Source organism: Schistocerca cancellata, chromosome 1 (assembly GCF_023864275.1).
Source record: "Schistocerca cancellata isolate TAMUIC-IGC-003103 chromosome 1, iqSchCanc2.1, whole genome shotgun sequence".
NCBI classification, from domain to species: domain Eukaryota; kingdom Metazoa; phylum Arthropoda; class Insecta; order Orthoptera; family Acrididae; genus Schistocerca; species Schistocerca cancellata.
Genome location: NC_064626.1, coordinates 1,036,309,259 through 1,036,330,001, shown reverse-complemented (window position 1 = coordinate 1,036,330,001; position 20,743 = coordinate 1,036,309,259). Strand labels below are relative to the sequence as shown.

Here is a 20,743-nt window from a genome sequence, read left to right as displayed (position 1 = left end):
AGCAACCGCAATACAAACATGCAAAACAAAAACGCTACGAACTTATACGCCAACCTAATATTTTTCCGAGTAGGCCCTTTGTACTACCAAACGAACGAAAACGACCACGAGTTAGGTTGGTTGGTTGACTGGGGGAGAGGACCAAACAGCGAGGTCATCGGTCCCGTGGGGCTTGGGAGGGAGGGGGAAAGAAGTCGGCCGTGCCCTTTCAAAAGGACCATCCCGGCATTTGCCTGAAGCGATTTAGGGAAACCACAGAACAATTGGGATGGCTGGACTCGGGTTGGAAACGTCGTCATCGCAAATGCGAGTCCGGTATGCTAACCCACGAATTAGTTCCTGCAACATTCGGTTGCGGAAACGAAACGTCCCTTTACATCATATTCGCAGTTGCTGTGGTCTTCAGTCCGAAGACTGGTTTGAAGCAGGTCTCCTCGCAAGTCTATCTTTTGCAAGCCTCATCAACTCCGAGCAACTAATGCAACCCACATCCATTTCAACCTGCTTACTGTCTTCATCTTATTCATCCCTTGGTCTCTCTCTACGATTTTTACGCTGCGCTCTTGTCTCCAGTATTAAATTGGTGAAACTATGACGTCTCAGAATGTATCCTGTCAATCGATCCTTTCTTGTATTTAGCTTGTGCCATAATTTTTTCCCCCAGCTCGATACACTACGTCCTCAAAAGTTACTGGGTCTACCCATCTGATCTTCAGCATTCTTCGTAAACAACATTTCCAAAGCTTCTTTTCTCTTTTTGGATATTGACATTATATATCTTAAAACGCGTTTAATGCGAACATAACACTTTTGAACTGAACGAATTCAGGATTTTTAGCGTGTGTCTGTTAACGTCTGTTTCAAAGAGACACGCTAAACAATGAAAGGCATACAGCACAGAGAGCGTTATAGCTAATCATCTTTACTTTTATGAAGCCATGTTTTCTTGGCACTGGTACTTCATTACTTTTCGCTGACCGGTGAATCCAATTCTAAAAGTGCTTCACCATCAGTAACAACAACCAACTGTTTCGATAGATTCTGACTAGCTACTGAATTCGACATTAAGCTAGCCTACTGCAAGACCTGCGTCCTTTCGTGCGTGGTGGACAAGCCGCAGCTGCTTGTGTAAGCAGAAGTCAGAGGTAAAAATCGATTAAATGAGGTTCGCTGTCGAAACTGAACCGTCATATGTATTGGTATTTTTAATAAAGATCTTGACTGCAACGATTACGTACATTTATCAGAAGTAAAGGAAACTGTCGAAATGAAGTGAAAAAGCACACAACAATGGCTACCTCACACAGCAGTGTCAGCTATGTATTTGGCTGCGGCCAAAAACAAATGACTGTCGGCCACAGCCTATCGACTTCTGCCGATGAGGACTTTTTCGTGTCCTAAATTGGCATATGGCAATTGTCGTACAACGACTCACGTCTAGGTAGCTGATCAGCCAATTCAAAATTGAGACTCTGAATGACTGCAAGCAAGGACTTGGCCGGGATTTTGTCAAAGGGGAGGGGGTCGATTTGAACATAATTTGCTTTTGGGAGGCCGTCATCCAAATAGTATTAGGTTTATAAAATCGAGCAAGAAAAGATTTTCTTTAAGAAAACTGTAACATACATTCTCATTTTCTCTGAGGATAGAAAGATTTTGCCATTTGGGCTCCTGATGACAGGTGTTTGAGCAAATTTTTGAAAGAAAAGCAGCCATCGGTGTTTGGGAGATATTGTTGTTGAATGACGCGTTTTTCGGACGACACAGGCATATCCAAGTGTATTTTTATGCAGAGTTTTTAATTTAATGCTATTTTTAATTATGTTTACCGCTCCGCTATCCTGTGAAATACTGAAATATTGCACCCCCAATGATCTATCAGTCTCCAAATAACGACTCCAGTGCTAATATTAAACTGCTATAGATAGATAATTAGGTTGTTATAGCAGCGCGTACATATTTGTAACTTACCATAATGCTAGTGGACGATTCAAAATCGCGATCGCAGTCTTTCTCGGCGTAGTCCAGTGGTGAAATTTTCTCGGGTTATCAGCCGAGTGGTGGCGTCGTCTTGTCGCAACGTTTCAATGAGTTTCGTACCCATCATCTCTTCTGGCGAAGACGACGCCACCACTCGGCTGATAACCCCGAGAAGAATTCGTCAGATTCAAAATAGATTTTCCTCTTCGTTATTGTTAAAAATTTACCGGTAATTAGAAACTATCACAGCAGTACACATCACAAAAACAATAAACGACAGCATTTACATTAAAATCAGCTGCAAATAAGCGCTAAACTGATTAAAAAAACAGCAAATGAGCTCAAGTAAGGCCAAAAGTGTACAGTAGTTTGTCGTGGCTAAAGTAGGTGTGGACGATAGCGGATAGTGCTGTCGATGTGTCGGGGGTGTAAATGTATCGATGGCCAAGTGTAATATCGGTAGTGCATATCCCTTTTTCGTCGTAAAACATTTTCTATAACAAAACAATCCGAACCGCATAAAGAAGTTTATTTATTTACTGGTGACCGGTTTCGACCACTGTTCTGGTCATCATCAGACCGCTTTTTCCATGGAAGTCCACTGAAGCTGGCGAGAAGCCGGCGCCACTCTAGGAGGTACATAACCATATATACCGCCTAGAGTGGCGCTGGTTCAAATGGCTCTGAGCACTATGGGACTTAACTTCTGAGGTTATCAGTCCCCTAGAACTTAGAACTACTTAAACCTAAAGAACTACTTAAACCTAACTAACATAAGGACATCTCGCACGTCCAACCCTGAGGCAGGATTCGAACATGCGACCGTATCGGTCGCGCCGTTCCAGACTGTGGCGCCTAGAACCGCTCGGCTACCCCGGCCGGCTAGAGTGGCGCTGGCTTCTCGCCAGCGTCAGCGGACTTCCATGGAGTAAGCGGTCTGAAGATGACCAGAACAGTGGTCGAAAGCGGTCACCAGTAAATAACTAAACGTCTTTATGCGGTTGGGACTGTTTTATTGTAAAATCTTTTAACATTTGTTATAACCACTGACTTTCCAATAGAAACAAGGTAAAATGTTTCAAAATTTTTTTAAATATTTTTCAGTTTCACTACACAGCAGCCAGGTCGTGAGTAATTTCATTTAGGTGATAAGAGGGAGGGGATGGGAGCGATCCGGCCCTTGGACGCCCCCTCTCCTTTTGGTTTCGTCCTTGATGCAAGTCGTTAAGGACTAAGACCTGCATTTTTAGATTTATAAGAGTGCCAATTAACTCGGTTAATGAACAGACTATACTGTGTGAAATACTATCCGTTTCGGTGTAATCGAGCTTTTTATGTATTCCGACAAGGTTTAATCGGGAGTCGGGTTTTCAGCGGAAAAATAGAGACAGTGCTGCCCTATCTCGGTACCCGGCAACCTGACACACACACACACACACACACACACAAATTCCGAGATCTGAACTCACACACGAGCGAAACAGAAGCCAGTTTGTCGCAGCCTTCGTTCCACGGTGAACGCAGGAAGTTTGGTTTGGGCGGTGCCGCGCTACGGAATACCTCGAAGTGAAGATCCATCACGCGGCCGGCGTATTCCAGGACGCTGTCCACCTACGCCGAGAGAGGAAAAAAAGGAACAGTTGCGAATCGATAGGCGGGCCCGGGTGCCGCCTCGCGCACCTGCCATTGGCGGGGCGGGGGCCGGCGCCGGCGCCCATTGGATCATCCTGATCCAGCGCCGCCATTGGATAATCCGGAGATTGCGCAAATCCCGCGGCGGGCCGGCGCACGGCGTCGCGAGCCGCGGCGGCGCCGGGCGGCGGTGGCGCGTCGCGTCTGCGCCCGCTGCCGAGCCCGCCTCCAGCACCGCCTCCACGCTGGGCTGGGCCGCCTCCGCACAACATGGGCGGCAGGCTGCCCAGCCGGCGTTCAACATAGCAGGGAAAAGAGCAATGTTGGCCCATGCGTAGATCGTAGGCTCGGCATAATTACAGCATGATACGTGCAATTGCTTTATACACCGAGGTGACAAAACTCGTAGCATAGAGACATACACATATACAGATGGCAGTAGTATCGCGTACACAAGGTATAAAAGGGCAATGCTTCGGCGGATGTGTCATTTGCACTCAGGTGATTCCTTTGAAAAGCTTTCCGACGTGATTGTCTCTGATGACGACAATAAAAAAACTTAGAACGCGGAATGGAAGTTGGAACTAGACGCATGGGACATTCCATATCGGAAATCGTTAGGGAATTTAGTATTCCGAGATCCACAGTATCGAGGGTGCATCGCCTCTCAACACAGAAAACGCAGTGGCCGACGTCCTTCACTTAACAAACGAGAGCAGCGGCGTTTGCGTGGAGTGTCAGTGGTAACAGACAAGCAACACTGCTTGAAACAATCTATGTGGGACATAGGACGAAGGTATCCGTCAGGACGATGCAGCGTATTTGGCGTTAGTTGGCTATGGCAGCGGACGACCGATGCGAGTACCTTTGCTTAACAACACATCGGCCGCAGCGCCTCCCCTGGGCTCGTGACCATATCGGCTGGACTCTATAGACGACTAGAAAACCGTGGCCTGGTCAGATGAGTCCTGATTTCAGGTGGAAGAGCTGATGGTAGGGTCCAAGTGCGGCGCAGACCCCACGAAGCCATGCACGGAAGTTGCCAACAACGCATTTTGCAAGCTGGTATTGGTTCCATAATAGTGTGCGCTGTGTTTGCCTGGAAAGGACTCGGCCCCCTGGCGCAAATGAACCGATCGTTGATTGGAAATGGGTATGTTCTGGTATTTCCAGAGCATTTGCAGCCATTCATGGACTTCATGTTCCCATGGCCATACGCCGTGCCACTGGGCCACAATCGTTTGCGACTGATTTGAAGAATATTATGGACAGTTTGAGCGAATGATTTGGCCACTCAGATCGCCCGACAAGAAGACCGTCGATCATTTGTGGGACATAATCGAGAGGTCAGTTGGTGCACAAAATCCTGCACCAGCAACACTTTCGCAATTATGGACGGCTATAGAGGCAGTGTGACTCAATATTTCTGCTGGGGACGTCCAACGTCTTGTAGAGTCCATGCCACGTTGGAATTGCTGCACTACGCCTGGCTAAATGAGGCGACATTGAGTGTGTAACATACGCCTGTGGTGTTTCTTTATTGTAACAATCGAATTTAAGTCTCGAGCAGTAATCAGCTGCCTATTCTGTTAAATGCAACCCTTTGTCCTACGGTTAAAATGTTTCATTGCAGAAAATCTAATCATGCAACGCACTCTTCACTACATAAAATGCAATACGAAACTTCGTCAGGGCAACATAGATACTGTCTCTCCTCGATTTTCTTCCTACTTAAACATCTGTGCCTGCACATTGGCTTCTTAAAGTAGTAACTCTAAAATGAAAAATGTTCTTTTTATTTAAAAAATTACAATTCGGTTTTTTAAATAACGTTCCAATTTGTTAATCTGTTGTTGCTGTTGTGGTCTTCAGTCCAGAGACTGGTTTGGTACAGCTCTTCATGTTACTCTATCCTGTGCAAGCTTGTTTATCTCCCATTATCTACTGCAACCTACTTCCTTCTGTATCTGCTTAGTGTATTAATCTCTTTGTCTCCCTCTACGATTTGTATCCTCCACGCTGCCCTCCAGTACTAAATTGGTGATCCTTTGACGCGTCGGAACATGTCCTACCAACGGATTCCTTCTTCTAGTCAAGTTGTGCCACAAATTTCTCTTCTCCCCAATTCTATTCAATACCTCCTCCTTAGTTATGTGATCTACCCATCTAATCTTTATCATTTTTCTGTAGCACCACATTTCGAAAGCTTCTATTCTCTTCTTGTCTAAACTATTTATCGTCCACGATTCACTTTCATACATGGCTACACTCCATGCAAATACTTTCAGAAACGCCTTCCTGACACATAAAACTATACTCGATATTAACAAATTTTTCTTCTTCAGAAACGCTTTCCTTGCCATTGCCAGTCTACATTTTATATCCTCTATACTTCGACCATCATCAGTTATTTTGTTCCCCAAATAGCAAAACTCCTTTACTACTTTAAGCGTCTCATTTCCTAATCTAATTTCCGCAGCATCACCCGATTTAATTCGACTACATTCCATTATCCTCGTTTTGCTTTTGTTGATGTTCATCTTATATCCTCCTTTCAAGACACTGTCCGTTCCGTTCAACTGCTCTTCCAAGTCCTTTGCTGTCTCTGACAGAATTACAATGTCATCGGCGAACCTCAAAGTTTTTACTTCTTCTCCATGAATTTTAATACCTACTCCGAATTTTTCTTTTGTTTCCTTTACTGCTTGCTCAATTTACAGATTGAATAACATCGGGGAGAGGCTACAACCCTGTCTTACTCCTTTCCCAACCTCTGCTTCCCTTTCCTGCCCCTCGACTCTTACAACTGCTGTCTATATGGAATTTAATTAAAAGTAAAAAAGCTATGCTACTCCCGAGATTCAAATCATCGACTTTAGGATTTATAATACGATATTGCAGTGCTTGTGTTGTTACAAGTATGATGAATGTATACGCAGTTGAGAATATGGTCAACCACCAGCTCAGTAATGGAATGACAATGAAAATTTGTGCCGGATCGCGACTCGAACCCGGTTTTCCCGCTTGACGCGAGAGGTCACCTTAACCTCTTTGGCTATCCTTTCACGACTCACGGCCAGACCCAGATTTTGATATTTCGTCGTTCTTGTGTAACAACCCGTATTCGTACACACATTATGTAACCCCCATACAGGGGAGGACACTTTAATTGAAAGTCGTTATCTGGTATCGGCGGGTAAATATGATATTGTAATGCCTCTGTTGTCAAGAAGTGCGATGCAATGTTCCTCCAAACATGCACTGCGATATCGTATTTATCCAACGATACCAGGCGACGACTTTCAATTAAAATGTCTTCCCCACTACGGAAATTAAAAAAAAAAGGTTAAAATGGCTCTGAGCACTATGGGACTTAACATCTGAGGTCATCAGTCCCCTAGAACTTAAAACTACTTAAAATTAACTAACCTAAGCACATCACACACATCCATGCCCTAAGCAGGTTTCGAACCTGCGACGGTAGCAGTCACGCGGTTCCGGACTGAAGCGCCTAGAACCGCTCCGCCACCGCGGCCGGCACAGAAATTACATAATGTGTGTACGAACACAGCTTGTGACACAGGAACAACGATGAATCGAAGTTGGGATCTGGCCGTGAGTCGTGAAAGGTATCCAAACCGGTTAAGGCGAGCGCTCGCGTAAAGTGGAAAATCGGTTTTCGAGTCCCGGCCCGGCAAAAATTTTCACTGTCGCCTTTTCCTTATACAGCTGATTGTCATTATTCGCAACAGCGAATACGTTTTTAAGATGACAATCCTACTCCGCTTTTATGTACCGACGAATGTATTAATATGCTAACAATGTTTTATACTTGAGCGGTCTGAAATTTCTAATTTTGAAAGGCGATTTTTTCGATTTTTTTTTTTTTGGGGGGGGGGGGCAGGGGGAGGTTGGAAGACTCAACCATATTGCTTCAGAATGATGATGTGTGGTTACTGACCTTTAAATCACAAAAGTATGAATAAAATCAAGGAAAGCCAGTCCGTAATCTCGTATGGTCTGTAGTGAACACATGGTTAAACGATTAATTTTTTTGCAGACGTCGCTGCAATGGAATGAAGGTTCAAACTCATGATAAAGGTCTGAATTCATGGCATACACGGGCCATTACTGCGTGTACAACCTGAATATGGTACGCGTGTAGACAGAAATCGATTGTTACAATAATAATGTACAAGGTGAGTCACTAACTATTGCCACCTAGAATAGCTCCGAAAGAATGATAGTAGCTGAAAAGTTTGTGGGACAAATGTTGTATGGGACAACGGGGGCCATAATATGACGTTGGCTTTTTGTCGCTAGGTCGGGCCTCGTCAGAGATTTTAAGGTTAACCTCTTTTCTATAGTTTGGTACTTATTTTCTGATAGCGGCTATCGGTACGAATCCAACGATGTGTAACAGTAGGGTCTTTGTAGGTCAACGAAGGTCAAAAAGGTGGCATGAACGTCCATTTACAGAAGGTGTTCGAAGTGATGACCATTGGTATCAATGCAGTGCTGTAATCTTCATATCGTGGGTTAGTGGTATTCCACTTGTCGAAGCACATGCTCTGACAATTCTCTCTCGTACATCGTGCAAATAGTAAATATTCGCTGAATACGGAGTATCCGTCTAACGTGCCATCGACGTGTAAACACCCTTCGACGGTTTCGCAATAAAACGCTAATAGGAACGGTGAGACTAGTATCGTCGAATCAAGCGAATGTGAATGATGTATTCCTTCGAAGAACAAGTCGATGTGCTTCTCTCATTTACGGAGAATGCCAACGAAATTCACTGAGAGCTAGAGATTCATACGGTGAACGATATCCTCAACGAACTCACCCTACACGTCGTACATTTAAATATATGTATGATAAATTGTGAACAACTGGATCTTTAACGCATCGGAAAGCTACCATCTAGGAAACGGAAATTGGTACTCTTGCCACTGTGTTCGAGATTCTTGTGTTAGTTCGCGTCAAATCGCAAGGGAATCTGGCATGAGCCAGAGTAGTGTTGTTCGTGTTCTGTTGACTTACCATATCAGTCTCCACCAAGAATTAACTGGAACGGATTGTATGCGTCGCATTGAATTCTGCCGATGGGCTCAACTTCAGATTCAGGTGGATGACACATTTATTAATTTGATTTTATTTACTGACGAGGCTACATTCATGAGCCATGGAAAGGTTAATTTGCATAATAAGCATCATTGGGCAACTGAAAATCCCTGTTGGCTGCGGCAAGTTGCACACCAAAAACCGTGGTCGGTGAATGTATGGTGTAGGATTCTGGAGGACAGAATTATAGGCCCGTATTTCTTCGAAGGAAATCTTAATGGTAGGAAGTACACCACATTCCTGCAAGAAAAATTAGGTTTCTATTGGAAGAAATACCTTTAGGAACAAGGAAAATAATGTGGTATTAACACGATACCACTCAATCCATGATAACAAACTTGCAGCATTGCGTTGATACCAGTGGTCATCACTTCGAACACCTTGTGTAAATGGACGTTCATGCCACCTTTATGACCTTCGTTGACCTTCAAAGACCTTACTGTAACACATCATTGAATTCATCCCGAAAGCCACTACCAGAAAATAAGTACCAAAGTATAGCACCCCATTTAAAAGAAACCAAAGTTGACCTTCATATCTCTGACGCGACCCTACCTAGCAACAAAACACCAACGCCATATTATGGCTCCTGTTGTCCCATGCAATTTTTGTCCCACAAACTTTTCAGCTCCTGTCATACTTTCGGAGTTATTCTTGGTATGCAAAAGTTAGTGACTCACCCTGTATAGTATACTTTCTCTGTCTCTTCATTTTTGGTTGCTATCGTTGTCGCTGTTGATTTGATGCTAATGTGATGGGAACAGGAATTTATGGATCTGCATTATATAATACACTGGTGGACTGCTTCATATTGACTTACCAGTACGCCTGTGTAATATATAACGCAGTTCAATAAATTCCTGTTCCCATCACATTGGCAACAAACCAAAGCCGTCAGCTATAGCGACCCGAAGATCGTGAACAGAGGAAGTATATTAAGATACTTAACGGGTAATTCAGTATAAAGGAAGACGAAAATCTAATAATCATGCGGGATTGGAACGCGTTTGTCGGCGAAGGAACAGAAGAAACGGTTACGGGAGAAAATGGGGTTGATAATAGAAATAAGAGAGGAGATAGACTAACCGAATTCTGAAATTAATTTCGGATGGTAATAGCGAATACTCTGTTCAAGAACCACAAAAGGAAAAGCTACTCTTTGAAAAGACCCGGAGACAGGGAAAGATTCAAGCTGGATTACATCTTGGTGAAACAGAGATTCCGAAATCCGATACTGGATTGTAAGGCATACCTACGCACAGATATAGACTTACATCACAAGTTAGTAATGATGGAGAACAGATTGAAGTTGAAGATGTACTGAAGAATGATGGGATGGTTTGAAGTTCGCTAAGAATGTGGCTATTGTGGTACGGAATACCAGAGGAGGCAGTACAGGGAGTGGACATCTCTAAAAAGAGCAATCGCAGACGTTGGACAGACGAACATAAATACAAGAAAGGTAACTGAAAAGACACCCTAGGTAAAAGAAGAAATATTTGAACTGATCGACGAAAGAAGGAAGTAAAAAAAAAGTTGAGCGAAAGACAGGAATACAGTAATATAAATCACTCAGTAATTGGAAGTGTAGGGGAGCCAAGGCGAAATGGATGCGGCAACGATGTGAAAAAAACCGAAAAAGAAATGCTCGTCGGTGGGACAGACTCACCGCATAGAAAACTCAAAACAACCTTCGGTGAAATTAAAAGCAAGGATGATAACATTTAAGAGTTCAATGGGAATTCTGTTGTTAAAAGCAAAGGAGAGATCGGATAAGTGCCAAAAGTACATTGAAGGCCTCTAGGAGGGGGAGGAGTTGAAGAAGAAGAAATCCAAGTCGTTTTGAAAGACGTAGGTGACGCAGTAATAGAGTCAGAATTTGAAAGTGCTCTGCAAGGCCTGAGATTAAATAAGGTCGAAGGGATAGACAACATCGGAATTTCACAAATAATTGGGGAAAATGCCAGCTGAACGACTGATGTGTAGAATCTATGAAACTGGTGACGTACCATTAGATCATCCATACAGCTCCGAAGATAGCAACTGCAGGTAAGTGCGAGACGTACCACACAGTCAGCGTAACAGCTCTTGCATCCAAGCTGCTGTTAACGATAGTATACAGAAGAACAGAATTGAATATTGAGCAGCCGTTTGATAACGATCATTTTGACTTTAGGATAGGCCAAAAGGTAATAGGATAGACCAAAAGGTAAAGGCACCAGAGAGGCAGTTCTGTTTAATGGTGGAATCAAGACTGTAAAAAAATTAACACACACTCGTAGGATTTGTCGACCCAGAAAAAGCGGGTAAGACAAGGATATAGTCTTTCGCCCCTGCGTACAATCTATACATCGCAGAAGCAGTGGCGAAAGTGAAACAAAGGCCCAAGAATGGGATTATAATTCAAGGTGAAAGGATATCAAAGATAAGATTCACTGATGATATCGCTATCCTCAGCGAAGCTGAAGAAGAATTACAGGATCTGTTGTACGGAATGAACAGTCTAATGAGTACAGAATACGGACTGTGAGTATATCGAAGAAAGACAAAATTAACGAGTAGTAGCAGAAATGAGAATAGCGAGAAACTTAGTACTAAAATCGGTGACCATGAAGTAGTCGAAGTTGAGGAATTGTGCTACCTTGGAAGCAAAATAACCCGTGACGGACGGAGCAAGGCGGGCATAACACGTTTCAGATGTACGGATTGGCATAGGATTTGCTGATTGTATTGTGATTGTTGTTAACTGTAACAAATTATATGCTAGAAATTTTGACAGGTGTACTGATCAAACTTAGGATGACGATAAAAAAAGAGAAAAACCAAAGCATTGTCATATAAAAAAGATACGCCACGGAAATTATATCAACGAGTTTTGTTATTCGGGCACAACAGTAACGGATGTTAAACAAAGAGTTACCCTGGCGAAACAAGCTTCTCAAAGGAAAGTAAATCTGCTGAGAATCACAGCTCTTATACACAAACAAAGAAGAAACAACTTCCAATAAATTTGTTTGGTCCATTTTAATCTATGCGTGCAAATCGCAGTTACTTGAAAAGCAAGAAAGAAATAGGAAATAATACTGATGCCGATAAAGAGAAGAACATCAAGATCATCCCGGAAAGGAAATGCAGTCAACAGGTACTATCGAGAAAAATTAAAAATAGAGAAGATTCAATCTCACTATGCATGTAAGTCGCTATAAAGGCTTCGTGAAGGACGTCTTTGAGAGAAAGCTTCTAATAAAAAACTTCGAGGGGGATTAAAAAGAGAACATCAATCCTAGCAAGTGTAATCGTGGGATGAATTGTGGCAACTGGAACCGACTTACAAAAATGGCAAGAGAAGCAAAAAACTGGTGCAGAAAGAAGATAACGGCGATTTACAAAGTGATGCGTTGATTTGATAGAGCACAGAGAGCACCAGTACATAGTGATGATTCCCCTTTTCAGCCATGTCTGATGCTATTGAACGAAGGCGTCCACGTACTCCATTGGAAACGAACCCCCTTCTCCGTGGAAAACGGCTTTCAGCACAGCAGCCATCTACCGAGAAGGACTGCGATCCGCAGAACTTTTGTTATGCAATTTTTGATGCTGGGCAGGTCGGATCGTGGAGGTGATCACGCCATACCGTGGATAGTCCACTTTTGAACATAGTTGTCCCCGAGACGTACCCTGAAGGGTCAAGCGTCGTTGTCTTCTTCAACGAAATCGCCACGCAGCCGACAAGCACAACGACATACACCATATGATCAAAAGCCCGGACAACCCTATTATGTAGTAACTGACCGTTATATGTCACGAGAGACGGACCCTCCGTTACAAAAGGAGGCGGTGTCAATACAGAAGCTGTAACACCAGAATGGGCCGGTCATGAGAGCTGAGCGTCTTTGAGCATGGACTAGTCACTTGATGTCACCTGAGTAACAAATCCATCAAGCATTTCAGCCTTTCTAAAGCTGCCGAAATCGACTGTTGATGAGGTGACTGTGAAGTGGAAACACAAACGAACAAGCACAGCTAAGCTGAGACTAGGTGAACCTCATTGTACTGACGTACAGGAAGACGGTGATGTGAAACATCGCATCAAATCAGCGGAAGGACTCAGTCGTGAGTTCCTATGGGTTCCTAAGTGTTTGCAGGCCAGCTAGCTCAATGACGGTGCGTACGGAGTAAAAAAGAACTGGGTACAGTGGTCGAGGAGCTCATTGTAAGCCACACATTTCTGTAGTCAGCACTAGACGAAGCTTGAGGTGGGTGAAGAACGACGCCACTGGATAGTGAGTGACTTGGAACGGGAGATTCGAACTGGCGAAACACGTTATACCAGGTGGCAGTCAGATGGAAGGAAGGGTTTGGGTATGACGAACGCCCTTAGAACGTTACCTGTCAGCATGTTTAGTGCCAACAGTGAAGTATAGAGGAGGTAGTGTTACGGTATGGAGGTGTTTTTCGTGGTTAGGTCCCTATTTTGCACTTAATAAAAATCTAAACGAGGAAGGTTTTGAACACATTTTACAGTATTGTGTTACTGCGTGCAGTAGAGGAACAGTTCGGAGACGATTCAGGATAACGATGCACCCCGATATGAAGTAGTATGTGTGAAGCAGTGGTTTGTGAACAACACATTCCTGAAGTGGACTTGTCTGCTATGAGTCCTGACCAGAACCCAGTGGAACGCGTTTGGGATGAGTTTGAACGTCAGCTTCTCTCCGGCCCTCAGACCCCTGCGTCCAACATCACTGTCTTCTCTAGCTCCAGTTGTAGAAAAAGAATGAACGGCCATTCCCTACAGACATTGAAAGTGTCTCCAGCAGAGGTCAAGCCGCCATAATGGCCCTTACTGATGCCCTCTAATAAGTTCCCGGATACTTTTGATCGCCGGTTCTAGGCGCTACAGTCTGGAGCCGCGCGACCGCTACGGTCGCAGGTTGGAATCCTGCCTCGGGCATGGATGTGTGTGATGCCCTCAGGTTAGTTGGGTTTAAGTAGTTCTAAGTTCTACGGGACTGATGACCTCAGAAGTTACGTCTCGTAGTGCTCAGAGCCATTTTTTTTACTTTTGATCAGACAGGTTACATAAACTTGCCGCAAACGGATTTTTTTCATTCGAGATCTCACACCACCTGATACTCATTTCCGACCATTCGTGGTTCTTCACCTTTATATATTCCACGTAGGGTCCTGCCCCGTCGTTGAAGTTAGAACTTTAGATAGTAAAGGTTTGAGCGGTGTCTTTTGGTTTTGTGACCACCTCACATTTTACTGGGGTTACACCGGTAGAACTCATACGAACAGAAACCATAATTTATTTGTCTTCATAGTGGTAAATTTATTATTGTCATAAAGAAATTTATATATCAATAAAAACCGTTTTCAGAAACAAAACTCTTTGTTTCTGTTTGCAAAGTGATATTCGAATAGTGGGGGCACATTTTCAATTGCAGGCAATTGCCGTTTACATTTTAGGCGCAAAGCTTTGTGTCTGTAAATACGAAATAATTTACAAATTAACTGTATCGACAGAGAACATTTAAATCGCGTTTCTCTGTCTGTTGAATACTTGTAGAAATTGTTTCTTTTGAATCTTCATGTTGTCACGCACGGCGCGTCCATAAAATTGCGGATGTTTAGTCGTAACCGCACTGCAGTCTTCTGGTAAAATTTCGGTTGGAAACGATTCAGCCATCGTCGGAGCGAGCCGCAAAAATTGACGGTATAGCGTCCGCATTATATACCCGGTAAGGCCAGCCATTTGTGCAATTGTACTCGGAAAGTCATACCACATCGGTGGCAGAGACATGCTTCAGTGACGCCCTGTCTGAAGGATATTTAGTCACAAATTCTGGTCGACAGACTGTTGCTAGTCACAAATTCTGCTCCACAGAGTGTTGCGTATGAGAGCTCGCTCCGAAGATGGCTGAACGGTCTGCAACCGAAATACGAACAGAAGACAAAGTTTTTTTACTATTGAATTCCCAAATTGTTATGGATCAAAATTGTGTGTTCTTTGTAAAAATGAGTTCTCGTCACGTAAATATAGCATTTTGGCAAATGGCAATTCTTGTAAGTACGTACCTCCAGTAGCCGTTTGCTTCGGAGTTAACAACCGTGTAGCACGTGGCGCTGCTGCTTTGTCATGGGAACGCTGTGGTGCTGCAGGGTGCCCCCGAGCTACGTCTACCCGTCGCCGTACCTGAGCGCGGCCGCCGCAGCCGGGGGACCCGGGAGCTTGGTGCCGCTGCCGCCCGCGGCGCCACTGTCGCACGCGGCCGCCGTGGCTGCCGCCTCGCAGTTCTACGAGTACCAGAACGCCGCCGCCGCCGCTGCGGCCGCAGCCGCCGCCGCATCCTACCCTGGACAGTATCCCAACGGCTTCGACACCTACCCGTACACTAGCGCCGCCGGTAAGTTGACCGCCCTGGTCTACCTGCACGGAGCTGCACCGAGAAGGTGTCTGGCTCTCCGTTTACGGAAGGTTGTAGAGTCACGTGCGAAAACTACACTACTGCCCATTAAAATTGCTACACCAAGAAGAAATGCAGATGATAAACGGGTATTCTTTGGACAAATATATTATACTAGAACTGACATGTGATTACATTTTCACGCAATTTGGGTGCATAGAGCCCAGAACAACCACCTCTGGCCGTAATAACGGCCTTGATACGCCTGGGCATTGAGTCAAAAGAGCTTGGATGGCGTTTACAGGTACAGCTGCCCATGCAGCTTCAACATGATACCACAGTTCATCAAGTGGCTATTGTGACGAGCCAGTTGCTCGGCCACCATTGATCACACGTTTTCAGTCGCTGAGAGACCTGGAGAATGTGCTGGCCGAGGCAGCAGTGGAACATTTTCTGTATCCAGAAAGACCCGTACAGGCGTACAGGACCTGCAACATGCGGTCGTGCATTATCCTGCTGAAATGTAGGGTTTCGCAGGGATCGAATGAAGGGTAGAGCCTTGGGTCGTAACACATCTGAAATCTAACGTCCACTGTTCAAAGTACCGTCAATGCGAACAAGAGGTGACCGAGACGTGTAACCAATGGCACCCCATACCATCACGCCGGATGATACACCAGTATGGCGATGACGAATACACGTTACCAATGTGCGTTCACCGCGATGTCGCCAAACAGGTTCAAAATGGCTCTGAGCACTATGCGACTTAACTTCTGAGGTCATCAGTCGCCTAGAACTTAGAACTAATTAAACCTAACCAACCTAAGGACATCACACACATCCATGCCCGAGGCAGGATTCGAACCTGCGACCGTGGCGGTCGCTAGGCTCCAGACTGTAACGCCTAGAACCGCACGGCCACTCCGGCCCGCGCCTAACAGGGATGCGACCGTCATGATGCTGTAAACAGAACGTGGATTCATCCGAAAAAATGACGTTTTGCCATTCGTGCACCCAGGTTCGTCGTTGAGTACACTATCGCAGGCGCTCCTGTCTGTGATGCAGCGTCAAGGGTAACCGCAGCCATGGTCTCCGAGCTGATAGTCCATGATGCTGCAAACGTCGTCGAACTGTTCGTGCAGATGGTTGTTGTCTTGCAAACGTCCCCATCTGTTGACTCAGGGATCGAGACGTGGCTGCACGATCCGTTGCAGCCATGCGGATAAGATGCCTGTCATCACGACTGTTAGTGATACGAGGCCGTTGGGATCCAGCACGGCGTTCCGTATTACCCTCATGAACCCACCGATTCCATATTCTGCTAACAGTCACAGGATCTCGACCTACGCGAGCAGCAATGTCGTGATAGGATAAACCGTAAGTGCGATGGGCTACAATCCGACCTCTATCAAAGTTGGAAACGTGATGGTACGCATTTCTCCTCCTTACACGAGGCATCACAACAACGTTTCACAAGGCAACGCCGGTCAACTGCTGTTTGTGTATGAGAAATCGGTTGGAAACTTTCCTCATGTCAGCACGTTGTAGGTGTCGCCACCGGCGCTAACCTTGTGTGAATGCTCTGAAAAGCTAATCATTTGCATATCACAGCATTTCTCGTCTGTAGCACTTCATCTTTGTGGTGTAGCAAATTTTAATGGCCAGTAGTGTATTTTGTCATTCGACGCCGACGCCGACGTCCTAGCCCAGTTCGTAACCTCACCATCAAGGATATTTTGATAGTGGGACACTAAAAAGGGTATTTTTCTGTGTATTCGCGTTGGACCCTGATGCATTTGACCCAACTCGCAGCCTCACCATAAAGGTTCGTAGGGTGGTATGGTAGTGCTAACGCGTTTTGGTATATTTTCCAAGGCCTCGACAGATCTGGTTCTAGTATCTGCAGTTCGCAGTCCCTAGTAGAATGGAAGTTTTGCCCGAGCAGTTCAGTAATCTCCCCTTAAAAGCACTAACGAAGATATAAGTGGCAGATCTTTATCTTGTCGTATCCTCATCGCCACTGTCCCATCCTCGTCGCCACTGTTAAGTCTGACACCCCAAGGAAGCAAGGGAGAGGATGTTGTTATTGGTGGCCACCATCTCTTTCTACAACAATAAATGCACACGTGGATTAAGATGGTTCTTCATTTACACGTACTAGATACTTCCACAGACACCATGTTTTGTGGTACAAGCTCATCAGTAATAGTCCTCTTGCAGACAATATCGGTAATCTTGCTATTATAAACTTCAGTCCCGCTATAGTCACTAATCTGGTCGCTGTGTACTGTCGTAACCTGCGATGAACTATACCCGCCCCGCGAATGTCCTGACAGACGCCAAACTCGATGAGTGAGTCAGTGCATGGTTCATCGCAGGTTACGACAGTACATAGCGACCAGATTACTGACTAAAGCGGGACTGAAGTTTATAGTAGCAAGATTACCGATATTGTCTGCAAGAGGACTATTACTGATGAGCTTGTACCACAAAACAAGGAGTCTGTTGAAGTTAAGTATCCAGTTCATGTAAATAAAGAACCATATTAATCCACGTATGTCGTACAAGACTCAACAGATCTAGTAAGTTATATTGTGAGCTGATGATTGATTGAATGATGTCAATGAGACAGAAACGCTCCTACTACGGTCACAGCTGACTAATGGGCAGAATATCGTTTCCATGAAGCGGAATACATATCTGCAGGATTGTCTGCATCTGTTCATTGATACGGTCTCACATTTCGTTCAGTACAACGCTGTCACCCTTGTCTACTTCAAGATGTTGATGCTGCAGTCGTCTGGCTGATAGCACGATTTTGTATGTCTGGGGGTCTGTGAGGATAGGACCGTTTCCGTTCCACATGTTCAATCAAGTCAGTAACGACCATCACTCGAGATCGTTCAATAGGTACAAATCACCAACAAACATTACGTGGATCCAAATCAAATACCGTACCGTCAGATTTTGGTAGGAGAATAAATACTGAAGGTTGTGATCCATAAATACGTTACGATATCAATACATTGAAGTGCGTGTAATGTAATTCTAGCCGAAACATCCCATGTTTCTACCGTGAGGGGCAGTACGTGCTGTGTGTGGCAACCGTGTCACCTGTAAACATTGTAGTACTTGTGCTGTGTTTAATTATGAGAGTTGTGCCGCTTAGGATGGTTCACACAACAATAAGATTCGATCAGAGGCTCCATATAGTGGCTGTTATGAAGCAGGGAATGAGTCAGGTGGACGCCACAGCGAATGTCGCTGTGAGTCCAAGTAATGTCTCTAGAGAGAATCTCAAACAAGTTTCTAGCGACAGGATAAGTTGAGGATCCTCACAAGTGGCAAGTTGTGGAGACTAGAAATCTACTCTATAGGAATCAGCATGGGTGTCGAAAAAGACGATCGTGTGAAACCCGGCTCGCGCTATTCGTCCACGAGACTCAGAGGGCCATAGACACGGGTTCCCAGGTAGATGCCGTGTTTCTTGACTTCCGCAAGGCGTTCTATACTGTTCCCCATAGTCGTTTAATGAACAAAGTAAGAGCATATGGACTATCAGAACAATTGTCTGATTGGGTTGAAGAGATCCAAGATAACAGAACGCAGCATGTCATTCTCAGTGGAGAGAAGTTTCCGAAGTAAGAGTGATTTCAGGTGTGCTGCAGGGGAGTGCCGTAGGACCGTTGCTATTCACAATATACATAAATGACCTTGTGGATAACATCGGAAGTTCACTGAGGCTTTTTGTGGATGATGCTGTGGTATATCGACAGGCTGTAACAGAGGAAAATTGTACTGAAATGCAGAAGGATCTGCAACGAATTGACGCATGTTGCAGGGAATGGCAATTGAATCTCAGTGTAGGCAAGTGTAATGTGCTGCGAATACGTAGAAAGAAAGGTCCTTTTTCATTTAGCTACAATATAGCAGGTCAGCAACTGGAAGCAGTTAATTCCATAAATTATCTGGGAGTAGGCATTAGGAGTGATTTAAAATGGAATGACCATATAAAATTCATCGTCGGTAAAGCAGATTCCAGACTGAGATTCATTGGAACAATCCTAAGGAAATGCAGTCCGAAAACAAAGGAAGTTGGTTACAGTACACTTGTTCGCCCACTGCTTGAATACTGTTCACTGGTGTGGGATCCGTGCCAGATACGGTTGATAGAAGAGATAGAGAAGATCCAACGGAGAGCAGCGCGCTTCGTTACAGAATCATTTAGTAATCGCGAAAGCGTTAAGGAGGTGGAAGACTTTGCAGGAGAGACGCTCAGTAGCTCGGTACGGGCTTTTGCTGAAGTTTCTAGAACATACCTTCACCGAGGAGTCAAGTAGTATGTTGCTCCCTCCTACGTATATCTCGCGAAGACACCATGAGGATAAAATCAGAGAGATTAGAGCCCACGCAGAGGCATACCGACAATCTTTCTTTCCACGAACAATACGATACTGGAATAGAAGGGAGAACCGATAGAGGTACTCAAAGTACCCTCCGCCACGCACCGTCAGGTGGGTTGCGGAGTATGGATGTAGATGTAGATGGCTTGCCATGAAGAGCAACAAAACGGGGCGTAGAAGATTTCGGATGTACCGCTGTGCAGTAAGAGTGCTGCGGAAGACAACTAAAGGGATCCTGCCAAGAAAAGAAATGCCACCCCAGATCATCAGTCCTAGTTGTCGGCCATTTAGTATCTCACCGCTGTCTGTTGCATCTCCAGACACGTCTTCGCTGGTCGTCAGGGCTCAGTCCGAAGCGGGTCATCACTGAAGACACTTCTACTCTAGTCAATGAGATTGCAGGCGATATTTTCAGCACAGTACTGATACTAAGACAAATGGAGGTAAAAAATCAAACGAAATCCAGTTACTCTCTACAACATCGCCAGATACCATGAACACATTAAACCAGTAGAGTGAAAAAGCTCCGAAATTTTTTCAGTTGCATTCGGGTCCAACGTAGATAAGTTATTGGGTCGGACACTTGGAGTTGCTGTTAGCCCGGTGTGTAGCGTCAGATTCTAATGCTCGTGAAGTCTCAGTTTCAAATCTCGTCAATAGCACGTATTTGGTGCGTGCAATGCGGCTTAGCGGTTAGAGGTGCTGACTACCGTACTGTGGGTCGGCAGTTCGAATCCCAGCACCAGCGATTGTTTGTCGAAAGGCTGAGCTCGAAGATTTGAAGGAAGCCCAGAGGGGAAGAAAAAAAAAGAAAGAAAAAAATTCAGCGTTCTTCAGTAGTAAAGTGCCAAACTACGGATCCAAAGATCTCAATTTCGATCACTGGTCAGTCACTGAATTTTTATCGCTTCTTTCACTCTTGGCAATGTTTGTTAATGTGAGAAATGCTGAGTTCCACTATTATTTGGTGCCTTCGTTAAAATGTAAGACCCCCGAAAGTCAGTTCAATAAGGTCGGAAGACCTCCAGTAGTACAATGCCTATTAAACCAATGTGATGTTCAAAACTAACCTTGACGTTTATGTCAGGCTTAGCTACTACAGTACATAAGTGGTTACGAAAACACGTATGGAAACCTATCTAAAAATGCTTCTTATGTCTAATTGTTATTTATGTAAGGTTTTTTTCTTTCTAA

At 44.6% G+C, this 20,743-nt stretch overlaps 1 protein-coding gene across 1 annotated transcript in view; it reads left to right on the top strand.

Annotated features, from left to right (window-relative positions):
• LOC126089946 (RNA-binding protein 24-B-like) overlaps nt 1-20,743 on the top strand; it is a 338,376-nt gene that overhangs the window by 310,545 nt on the left and 7,088 nt on the right. The window contains exon 4 of the mRNA XM_049906949.1: nt 14,902-15,146. Within this exon, the coding sequence (XP_049762906.1) occupies nt 14,902-15,146 (245 nt within the window). The remainder of the gene's footprint in view (nt 1-14,901; nt 15,147-20,743) is intronic.